This window comes from Meles meles, chromosome 5 (assembly GCF_922984935.1).
Source record: "Meles meles chromosome 5, mMelMel3.1 paternal haplotype, whole genome shotgun sequence".
Lineage (NCBI taxonomy): Eukaryota > Metazoa > Chordata > Mammalia > Carnivora > Mustelidae > Meles > Meles meles.
This window is the reverse complement of record NC_060070.1, coordinates 66,523,174-66,535,818: the sequence shown is the minus strand read 5'-3', so window position 1 is coordinate 66,535,818 and position 12,645 is coordinate 66,523,174. Positions and strand designations below refer to the sequence as shown.

General features: G+C 39.1%; 1 protein-coding gene across 1 annotated transcript in view; it reads right to left on the bottom strand.

The window, feature by feature from the left end:
• The window catches only part of MAP3K5 (mitogen-activated protein kinase kinase kinase 5), a 203,734-nt gene that overhangs the window by 126,388 nt on the left and 64,701 nt on the right, over window positions 1-12,645 (bottom strand). The window contains exon 2 of the mRNA XM_046005093.1: window positions 10,665-10,804. Coding sequence (XP_045861049.1) covers window positions 10,665-10,804 — 140 coding nt within the window. The remainder of the gene's footprint in view (window positions 1-10,664; window positions 10,805-12,645) is intronic.

The window sequence follows — 12,645 nt, the reverse complement described above, 5'->3', positions numbered from 1 at the left end:
AGATCTCTAAGATATACTGCTAAGTGAAAAAAAGCAAAGTACAGAATGGTTTTCAAACATATGCTCCTATTTACGTATCAAAGAGAGAAAAAGAAAATTCTAATTTGTACATTCATAAAATCTCTCTAGAGGAATAGACAAGAATCTAGTCATAGTTGTTGCCAGTGGAGGGGGAGCTGGCTGGGTGCAGAACAAAGATGAGAGAATGACTTTTCACTATGTATCCTTTCCACTTTCAAATTTTTGTATCAGGTGAATGTGTTACCCAAGAAAGACAAATTCATAAAAGGTAAATCTTGTTAAAGTTTAAAAAAGTACTAATTCAATGGTGATATTTAGTATTGGAGGGAAAAGAGCATTTGGGTGACATTGCAAAAGTTCAGGGACATCAAATTAAGGGCTTGGATGACAGTGGTGCCTGAGGGACAGAAATCAAGAGATGGATGAGTGACATTGTGGAGGAAAATTCAAGGTGGCTTTTCCCACAGGTGTTTCATAGATAGTTAGTCCATCACTCTTTTTCCATCCTCTCCCCCTGCGTGCTCTCGCTATCTCTCTCTCTCTTTCTTTCTCTCTCTCTCTCTCACACACACACACAACTGTTTATGAAAGAATAAATACAAAAATGCTGTATAATAACACAATCAAGAACACAGTATGCAGAATTTTCCAGACTTGATTTATGGAGCGTCTCTTCAGAGAAGCAAACCACAATCTTTGGGACGCTGCTCTCTTGTGACAGTCACATGCTCCTCTCCTCCCTCCAAGTAACAAGGGAATGCCCTTCTCTTCTTCCTCTACCACACAATATCCTCATGCACTGACTGCATAAGAAGTCTGTTCTTTGTGAAGTTGCCTTCAATGACGCCAATTTTCCCAGCAGAAGTAGATGATGTCCTTAATTCTGCCCCTCGTACAGACCTCTATGACAACAACACATGCACCAGTTGCAAATGTGTCATCATATGATTCTCCCATCCTATGTCATGAGCAACTTGAATGTTTTGTTCATCTTCATACTCTAATTGTTGCCTAGTAAATTGAATGGCATACAGTAGGTACTCAATAAAAGCATGAAGAAATGAATAAGTCAATGAAAGTATAAAATATTGGGCTCTGGAATCACAGTAGAAATGTTTAAGTCCTGGCTCTGCTCCTGACTAGCCATCTGTCATTTACCCTCCCTCTAACGGAACACACTAAGAGCTGGGTTGAGCGATTGCCCATCTCTTCCAACTCTGTGTTCTAGCGTTTGCTTTTGGCTAACGGCCTATCACAGTGAGCACTGTCCTCATGCCCAGCACAGGAGCTCCCCTACCAGCATCTCTCTTTTGGTGCACTGGGCCCAGAAATGGAAGTTGTAATGAAAGGAGCAGTGGGGAATACTGAGCAGGCTGAAGGCTCCCTCTGCTTGCCCCCACATAAAATAAGCTGCTGTTGGCTTAGAACCAATATGCTACATCTTCCTGAAGAATGGCTCATTGGAAAAACAAGCCTCTTAAAAGTTTTCTTTGCTTTCATTTCATTTTGCAATATAACAAATTAGGAAACTATATTAAAATCATTCCCATAAAAAATCTCCCCAAGAAATAATACGAAGTGTGTGTGAGGGCTATGTCGCACCAGAGAGAGGACACAATGGCATGATTTACAAATCAGTGGTCGGTTTTCAAGTAAGGAAGATGCTTGTGGGAATGTCCAGAGGCAGCACTTCTATTACAAGGGCACAGGTTCATTGTTTCCAGTTCACTACTGAATTGCTAAAACTACTTTATAGGGTCATATTTTCAAATGACTGTTTCCCTAACATTTACAGATTGTGTAATTTATACTACTAAGTTAGCTGCTGTTTAGAAGTACTGAAAAGAATCCAATAAAAATTCACTGTGAAACAAACAAAAAATCCTAGGATCTACTGAATTTTTATGAACTAATGCTTATGTTTTGTAGAAGCTAAATGAATATTCTCCTTAAGAGAATATTCTCTTTAAGGAGACAGAGTTTACTCACAGTTTATGATGTAACCTTACATGACGCATCCACTCGGAAGAAAAAAGGACAATTTGTGCGTTTTAACTTGGTACAAATAAATAGCAGACAAGACCTTGCAAGGTATCTCCATACTTAGGCAGACTAGTGAACGTTTAATGTGTACTAAACCCATCAAAGGAGAAAAAAAGGAGGAAGGGGAATCAATTTAAGACACAATTGCTGTATTTCACATCACAGCATGGAAGCTTCTCCTCTAAAGTGCCTTGAAATAGGACAGTAAAATAAACATTCCCAGTGAAATGTTTGGAGTGTGCATTGCCTCACTACAACTTCAGACTTGTCTGAAGTCTTTAGGCCCCTTCTAGTCAGTGCAACCCCTGCCTGTACCAGAAACACCCCCGCCCCAAAACTTTACCCCATTCTCCAGTACCCTTTGATAACCAAAGAAGGAAGGAAGACAAAAGAAACAATCTAATCTACGTCTCTTTGCGAGGGAAGATAAAGACAACTTTTGATAGCTATTTGGGACAATGTAACTTCGAAGAGGTCATTTTAGGGAGAAATAAATGGAGTATCTCCAAAATTGGAAAGTGTTTGTGCCTAGAATTTAGGTAATTACAGCCAGGGGAAGGAAATGGGAACAGCTGGTGTGGGGTTGCCAAGTTAAATTGACTCAGGGTGGGAGAAGCAGAACTAGCAAGCAGGATCTTAGTTTCCTGAAAGAAAAGGAGCAGGCTGGGAGTTCCTGCCCAGGAAAGAACATGGTCCCCAGCTGGTGACCTTCTGGGTCCTCCCTTCTGATCCCTCTTCCTGTCCAAGAGGAACTGGGCAAGTTTTCCACCAAAGTTGGGTAAAAGAGGAATATTTCTTATGCTCCACAGCTCCATCCTCTTACCTAATTTCAAAACTTCAAAACAAGACTAGGAAATATTAGATGGGCTGTTGTGAACACCCTGGGCCTCACTGAGGAGGTGGGTCTCGTCCTTCCCCTCAAGCATGCTGCTAAAATAAAGCTGAGCCGTGTTAGGAAGAACACTCCAACACAAGTGTCACAGAATTGGCCCATCTCTAAAGTCAGGAAACACATTAGACTTGTGCTTACACATTATGCTTATATAAAAGCTCAAGTTAAAAAAGAAAAAAAAAACCAACCTCGATAATCTAAAAAGAATCCAGGAAATCCTATTTCTATAGGACATACAAAATCTGTGTGCAGACTTAGAAGTATACACAATGACAAGTCAGACAATCTCGGGCTCCCCCTGATCTGACACTGTGTGTGTCTCTAAGTCACTGTGTCTCTGGGTTTATTTCTTGTCTGGAAAGAAAGTATCTTTTATCTGTCTAATCTATGTAGCAAGTACCTAACATGTCTATCTCTTTGGATTGCTTTTAAAGAACAACTGAAATAAGCTTATGAAAATACTTTAAGCATTTTAAGGACATACACAGTATGAGTATTACTATTATCAAGGCAAACAACTCCAAACTGGTTTCTATTTTACCAGATCTAGAGACACTGTATACCTGTACTGTTTTGTGATCCGTAGTGAGAACACATCCTTCTCTTGATGAAAGCAATTGTCAATTAAAGCAACCTGTGCCAAAAGTCAAGTTAAATTATACCAAAGCTGGAAAGCAATCCTAAAAGAAATTCTAGACTCTCTTCTCCTTCCCTCTGAATTTTATTTTATATTTAAATAAATATGTCTTGGTGTAAATAGATATGGGTCTTTAAATGGGGCAGGGATGCTGACTAGTGACATTTTACACATAGAGAATTGGAAACAGCTTTTTAACACAAACTTCTCCTTATAATGTGTAGCTATTATAATTAACTTCCTCTTCTTCGACACCAGCTGTTTCTTTCAGCAACACCTAATCGGACCAAATTATTCAAATGCAGGTATTTCTTCTCAAAAAAAAAAAAAAACCCTATCGTTGTATAGCTAGAGGTATCATGAATTTCTGTACAGTAAATCACATTTTTCACATAAATTTCAGTAAAAATGTCAAGGATGTATTCTAAAAGACCTAAATCAGATGACGGGTTGGAGAATCGGATGATGGGTGGGAGTGCCACAGAGATCAACCTGCCTAGAAGGATCATTTATTTATACTGAGCAAAAGGGAATAGAATTCAGACAAGCCTTGCCCCCTTTGGGTGGGAGTCAGAAGGTTTTCAGACATCTATCTTCTGCATACAGAAGCATTCCTTCTTGTTCTTTAAGGTATTCAAACTCATGGGCCTATGATGAAAGTCTCTACCAATGAAAAATATCTGGTGCCAAGCTAGTGATATGATGACATCTTCCATTCACACTGCAGCACAGACTTTCTTCTCTCTTTGACAAAATGGCAATTGGACACTAGAAATGGTGGGCAGGGGTGGGGAGGATAAAGGAGGTACTAGAAAGGAAAGCAAAGGTATACTCTATCCAGTATACAGAAAATTCCTCAGTAGAGGTGATACTGCTAACTGACATGAAAGAAAACTGGATTCTCCAGTCTCCAGCCCTTTCCCAAACCTCAGGAATGGATTCTACAACTGGGAAATCAACTTGCACTAAATAAACCATGCCTCGAGTTTGTCAATTCAAGTCTTGAGAAAGCAGTGCTCACGTGTACTGCTCATCCGCTTCTCCCCCAAATTACTCCTCCCTCCCTCTAATTTGATGTGGAATGACTATAGCTCAGAGAAAGGTAGATCATTCCTAGAGGTAAAATAAAGAAACAAGACGGTCTCCTCTCTCAACAGAAAGAAAGATCTCGCCATGAAATAATACGAAGTGTGTGTGAGGGCTATGTCGCACCAGAGACAGGACAGAGTGCCATGATTTACCAATTAGTGGTCGGTTATCAAGTAAGCAAGATGCTTGCGGGAATGTCCAGAGGTAGCATTTCCTAGTAAAAGGGCACAGGTTCATTGCTTCCAGTTCACTATTAAATTGTTAAGCTACTTTATAGGATCATATTTCCAAATGACTCTTTCCCTAACATTTACTGAGTGTGTAATTTATACTACTGGCCAAGTTAGGTGCTATTAAAAAGTGCTGAAAAGAATCCAATAAAATTCACTGTTAAACTAAAAAAAAAAAATCACAAACCATTGGAAAAATACAAATGCTGATTTCCTACACAATTCAAACAAAAACTAAATTCCTCTTAATAATTAACTTTGATAGGGGAGGTAAAACTTTAAGAAGAGGAATTGGGGGTGTGAGAGGGGAAAAATTGATGGGTTTGAGAACATTATGGAATCTGAGTGGATTCACCACACACAAGTAATTCAATTTAGGTTTGAGGTATTTGTACCAAAAATGGCCCCACGTCTTCATCAATTTACTGGAAACTGGCATAATCACTGAAATGGACAACAAGAACATCACGACTCTTTTCAAAACTATCACAATTTGCTTTAAGTGGAAATGATTAAGTATCAGAAAAACAGACTTAATATGCAATTTCTCACAATAAGTTCTAAAAGAGATTGGATTCCCCCTGTACCTGCAGAGAAAGGAGCTTAAGTACCACAGAACTGTCTGAACGAGCAACTGTGACAGTTCTCAAGTTTCACCCCTGTTGTAGCATGTGTCAGAATTTCCTTCCTTTTAAAGACTAAGTAATAATTTATTGTGTGCATATACCATTTTGTTTTATCCATCCATTTACTGATGGACATTTAGGTCACTTCGACCTTCTGGCTACCGTGAATTAACGCTGCTAGGGACACGGGTGCACAGACATCTCTTTGAGAGCCTGCTTTCAACTCTTACGGGTGTATGTCCAGAGGTGAAAATGCTGGAACATGTGGTAATTCTATTTTTAATTTTTTGAAGAACTGCCATACTGTTAAAAATGGATGATTCTTAAAGGGCTATTTTAGTGATGGTATACAAATTCTGGTTCGTGTACCCATGATTTCATGCTAGTCAGATTCCAATCTAGAAAATACTAGATGCACCGAGGCAGAGGAAGCGGTTCCACTATCACGTATGTGTGGATCTCCTCAGCGGGATTGTGAAGGATTAAGCACATAAACAGATTGCTGCAGAGATCAATCTACTAAGGAGAATCCCGTCTGTAAAACAACTTTGCCAGCAATGAGTAAAGAGAAAAATCCAACTAAATTTCTTGAAAAGAGGATACTCTCACATAATCATTATTTTTCAACACAAGCTTTGTCCCCACTAACTGACACGCATATCAATCTCTAAGATATTTTTACTCTGTAGTAGATAAAATGGGAATAAAGCCCATCTTGGTGCAGAAAGACCCAAACGCATCTGAGCCTTTGTAATCACAGTTAGAACATTAGGAAAAAGAAATTATAAGTGATTTGGGGATTCAAATGCCCAAAATAACTATCCTGGTAGATACAATAACAAAGTATCAGAGACTTCTTCCTTAAAAAAAGAATTAATTGTGAAATATTTCAACTATATAAAAAGTACAGAAATTAGTACACACCCATGTATATACCACCTTGGCTTAGAAATCTAATAGGTAAGCTTGAAGATGCTTGTCTTTCCTCCCGGTTCTGTTCTACTCCTATCTCCCAAAGAGATAACTATTCTGAATTTATTTTTTGTGATTCCCACACAAATGTCAGTCCTTTGTAACCCAAGTAGGTATAAAAGCACTGTCTTGCATGTGATTCGATTTTGTACGGATGGCATCATACCACACACATGCTTCTATAATTTGTTCTTGCTCCCAACACTGTTCTTGAGCTGTATGGATAGTGACATGAAAGCTCTAGTTAACTCATATTAAGTGCTCTGTAATAGTCCACTAACTGACTACACCAGATGGTGTTTGTTCATTCTCTCCTTGATAGGTATTTACCAATTCCTTTGGGGGAGGGGTTATTACAATGTCAATATAATATTGTTGATTAGATCTCCTTCTGCATGCCACAGACTCGTTCTGCGGTGCAAATCGAGAGGCAAGAGTTGCTGAGTCTTGGTGCCATGCTCATCTGATAATAGTAGGTGTTGCCAAACTGCTCTTTGGAAGTAATGCCAACATCCCCTCCCATCAGCTGGGCCTGCTTCCCACTCTCCACAGCCTGGGCCTGGGCATCCTAAGGGCTTTAACTGTTGACTATCTGATGGTGTGCAGTGGTATTTCCTTGTTTTGTCTTGCTTTGTTTTTCTAAGCAGCATTGTCTGAAGTGAGTGGGGAGTGGCCTACAAGGAAGAGAGGGAGCTGAAGAAGGGAAAAGGGGGAAGAATCTCAAGGAGTGGAGCTGAGAGCTGCTGTTAAACAGGAATTTCTGATGCTAGAAGAAATGGCTCATTAAAATAATTTCCACACTCTCACAATGGCCGTGCACTGCCGCCTCACAGCTCATTGGTCAGTAATGTCCAGACCTAATGCTCGTATTTACTGAGAGATCCCAAGTGGAGGTCTGATCATTTCTGTAATGCATGAAGGTAATCTGAAAAATACCATTTCGACCATTTCTTATTTTCAAGCAAATATAAGTCTTAGCATAGAGTCTCATTGGCAGACACCTAAGAAGTTGTCATGATATTTAAAGAAAACTGTGAAAATTGTGTTGTTAAAATGCTAAGGGGGAAAAATACCAACTTCTCTTTCTCAACGTGCAATGATCTTTTTTTTTTTTTGAAAAAAAAATTAACTATTTCATTCTTCTAGAAGAGTACTTGTGATTTCCAATGGATACAAAGCTTACTGCAAGTATCTGATTTGATTAAATTCTCAATATCCTTTCATAAGAAAACTCAGATGTCGTTTTCAGGTACTTTTATGGATTCCTATCCATTATTTTTTAGGAGCTGAACCTTAAAGGTTTTTTCCTATGATTTCATCCAGAGAATTTACTGTCAAAGAGAAACTGCTGTCTTCAATAAAGAACAGCAAATGAAAATTAAACTGGTATAGCTGTACTTTCTAGATGTCCAAAGAATCAATGTAAGGGAAGCTAGCTATGTGACAAGAATAGCATTCTCATTCTGTATTTGCTCTGCAAAAACAGGGACAAGCTTCGTTTTTATTTTATTAGGCTGATCTATACAGAACAGCTTATGTATAATAACTCTTGTTCTGCCTTATTTCATAGCAATTTTCTTTTCTATTGGAAGAAGGCAGGGATTACACCTATAATGAACTGTAACAGAAATTAGTAAAATTAAACACACACACACACACACACACACACATGGACTTTTCTCAACAGCAGAGGATCAGAAAAATTTCTAGGGCTCAGGAAATTATTAGATTGAAAAAAATATTTTCTATCCCAGAGTCTTTGTCCTCTGCAACCAGACACTTATTTGGGCTAGGAACAAACTAAAAACAACAACAACAATGGCAAAAGCTTAAGTTAATGGAAAGAGGAACAGAAAAGAAAGGATGGGTGTCTCATGGAACAACTCGGGGGCGGGGGGCAGACATAGTTGATGGGTTTTCTAAAGGAACACACTAAGCAGGGAAAGTTGGATATCCTTCTAACTAGAAGAAATTGCAATAAAGTTTAGTGGTTCGGAGGTTGGGTTTGGAATTAGGCAGACCTAGGCTTTACTAGTTACATGACCTAGGGCAAATGACTGAATTTATTTGAGCCTTAGTTTGCAGTTTTATAAAACGGTGATATAATAGGACATAATATACCCCGCAGGGATGTTTTTAGAATTAAATGTGAAAATATAAGTGGGAAAAGCACAGAGTAAGTGCTCAGTTACTAGCAGCTATTATGTACAAGATAAATGAGTGTATTTTAGCTCGACTAGCCTTTTAAAAGAACTACTATATTCACATACCAATAACACTTTTAAACAAAAGCTAGTAAAAGGCAATTAAATAAATCAGTGTATTCATCCCATACAAATTTCTGATAATATTAGCTTCAATTCTTTCTCTCTAATGTAATTTTAATTCAGCTTTTAAAAATTTTCCCAGGAAAGAGTAGTCCTAAATGAAATCACCAGCTACCAATAGGGCAAGAATAAAGAATAAATGAAACAAGATGGGATTGGGAGGGAGACAAACCATAAATGACTCTTAATCTCACAAAACAAACTGGGGGTTCCTGGGGGGAGGTGGGATTGGGAGAGGGGGAGCGGGCTATGGACATTGGGGAGGGGAGGCGAACCATAAGAGACTATGGACTCTGAAAAACAACCTGAGGGTTTTGAAGGGTCAGGGGTGGGAGGTTGGGGCAACCTGAGGGTTTTGAAGGGTCAAGGGTGGGAGGTTGGGGGAACAGGTGGTGGGTAATGGGGAGGGCACGTTTTGCATGGAGCACTGGGTGTTGTGCAAAAAGAATGAATACTGTTACGCTGAAAAAATAAATAAAATGGGAAAAAAAAAAAAGAGGGTAGAGTGAAAAATGTCTGAGACTATACTGCCCGCTTAGAATACTTAATGTAAAGAAAATAAAATAGTACAATAAAAAGAATAAATAAAACTATCTCATTCCTTTATCACTGTTAATGTAAATAGTAGCAAATCAAAATGTTTAATTAAAATACAACACACAAAATTTGATGATGCTTTACTTAGAGTGGTAAATCTAACGTAAAATAAAGTAGGGCAGCTTAAAGAATTGCCCCGGTTAAAAAAAAAAAAAAAACAACAACAAAAAAACAAAAACCAGATGCAGACAGAGCGGGCAAATATCCTGGGACTTGAATTTCAGAGTATTCTAGAAAGGGTTAGCCTATCATTGCCTGGCATGCAGTAAATGTATTTGCTAAAAGTAACTGTAGATTTCTCAGAAAAAGCCATATAAGCTTTAGACACTCAGATAAAAGCAAAATGTTACTTTCTTTTTTGTCTTTTTTTTTTTTTTCCACGGTCCTGGAGTTAGAGTTCTTCATATAACAATTACTAAGCCACTAGAAATACGGCTCTGGGTTTTAGGACTCCACATCCCAAGGTTGGCTTCTATTTGAAAACTGGAAGATATAGATGAGAAAAAGCCACATAAAGCTAGTTGGAAGTTTCACAAAGGAAATGGATGATATCAGGTTCAGCATGAGTTTCACTGAATTGTTAAATGCTTTTCAAAGAATCGCACAATGATTGTATTGCAAAAGCATTTTAGACAATCTTTCTGGACGGAAGAAATGCCTTCATATAATTATGTTCCTATCCTGGAGAGAATGACATGGGGTCCGCAGAATTTGTAGACAAATATAGTAGGTTCTTATCTCCCCTTTCCCTAAGCTATTAAGTTATTGAAAGCATTTCCTAGTCAAGAGGATGGCAGTTTTCTGGTGATAATCCGTGAGAGAAGATCTGATATTCAGAGTCCTTCCAGTAAGAGGCGGATTTCCAGTGGAAGACAGGTGTGCCCGATGAAAACCCCCCAACGGTGATACAGCTCAGGGCCTGACCATGCTTACAAAACTTCCAGATCTTTCTCGGGCAGGCAGTGGGCACGGACAACTTCTAGTAACGCAGTTTCCTCAATAGCAACTCAAACTCCAGCTCAGAACTCAACACTAAGATTCTCCTACCTGTGTATCATCAAATTTCTACATTGAATTCTAGATAAATGTCATGAGGAATTGTATGACTATTGGACTGGCAAAAACAAGCTTTCACAAATGTAAGCTGCTTCCATTGCTTTTCACAGGGACAGAGAGGTATCTCTAGGACCCTGGTGCCCCAAGTAAATACTTAGCAAACAGGTCAGGTACCTTCAGAGACTGCAGAGAGTCTGAGTTGTTATCACAGTAGAGGATGATGTTGTTGGCCATGCTGAAGCTCTCTCTCACTCCGAGGTGGTAAAACAAGGATGGCTGTCGGAAGGCATCACTCATCTCCACCACAGCGATATCTGCAAACAGAGAACAAAGTCCCCCCCAGGAGATGACACCTGAATAATGCCCAGTAAGCACATTTTGGTTTCAACGACTGAGTATTCAAAGAGGAAATGAGGAAAGGATAGGGATTTTCCCTCCTTGCTTACCACTGAATTTTGAATTTGTAGCTCTACCCGGACGGAAGTGGTTTTTAGAAAATGCAGCAAACCTGCATCTTTTTTTTTTTTTTTGAACATTTCTTTTCTTTTTAAATTTATTTATTTGAAAGACAGAGATCACAAGTAGGCAGAGAGAGAGGGGGAAGCAGGCTCCCTGCTGAGCAGGTAGCCCGATGTGGGGCTCAATCCCAGGACCCCGGGATCATGACCTGAGCCAAAGGCAGAGGTTTTAACCCACTGAGCCACCCAGGCGCCCCCGTCGTCGTTGTTTTTTTTTTTTAAACACGAAGGTGATCCTGTAATTACTGGAAACTGAGCAAAATCTACAATGGTGGGATGCTGGGGTTAACGCTCTCTGTTGAATTTCAACATTAAAATAAGTCAACAAAGTTTCCAGAAGCAGATCCATTTATTGCAATAAGCAGTAAACGTAAAATGAGGTTTAAGAAAGCAAACGGGGGAGCGTCTGGGTGGCTCAGTCAGTTAAATGGCTGATTCTTGGTTTCAGCTCAGGTCATGATCTCAGGGCCAAGTGACAGAGCCTCACGACCAGTTCCACACTCTGTGTGGAGTCTCCTCAAGATTCTCTCCCTCTGCCTCTGCCCTTCCTCCCCCAATTAAATAAATAAATATTTTTTAAAAAAGGAAATAGGTAAGATTTATAAATTAATCCAGAGCTGTATTTTATTTTATTTTTTTAAAAGTTTATTTATTTAGTTAGTTAGTTGTCAGAGAGAGAGAGAGAGAACAAGCACACAAGCAGGCAGAGTGGCAGGCAGAGGTAGAGAGAGAAGCAGGCTCCCTGCCGAGCAAAGAGCCCGATGTGGGACTCGGTCCCAGAACCCTGGGATCATGACCGGAGCTGAAGGCAGCGGCTTAACTGACTGAGCCACCCAGGTGTCCCCAGAGTTGTATTTTATAACTAACTAATTAATTATCATTATATATATACAGCAAGGCTCTAGCAAGTGTACTCAAGAAAGAAAGCAAGCAAAGGTACAGAAAATTATGACTGAGAAGGAAATATAACCACAGAAAAAAATTCTACCAAAGCTCAGAGATGACTATACCAAGGTAGTATAAACCTGATAGCAATATCTGATACTAATGTCAAAAAAATGAAATATAGGTTAGTCTCAAACTCACTTTATACATGGACAAAAATATGAAAGAAAAATGAAAAAAAAATTCACCAAGCATTATACTATAAGAAAACTAGATCATGGTTTAAAATTTATTTTGGGAATGCAGAGATATCTCAATGGGAAAAAAAAAATCACCCGCATCTCCACAGACGCCCTAAGTCCTTTAATTAAGATTCAAAAGGAATTTCTTATTAAAAATAGAAACAAAAATAGAAGGGCACTCCTTTAACACGAAAAGTAATGTATATTCTGGGGCACCTGGGTAGCTCACTAGTTGAGCATCTGACTCCTGATTTCCGGTTCAGGTCATGATCTCAGGGTTGTGAGATCCAGGCCCACACGAGCCTCTAGGCTGGGTGTGGAGCCTGCATGGAATTTTCTCTCTCTCTCCCTCTCCTCCTCCGCACCCTACTCTCAGTCTCCCTCTCTAAAAAAATTATATATGCACAGCAACTATCAACTTCGTTGTTTATAAGTATTCTGTAAAAATCAGGAAAAAGACAAGGCAGTCAATTATTCCTACTACTAGTTGGCTTTCTGAAAATCCCAGCT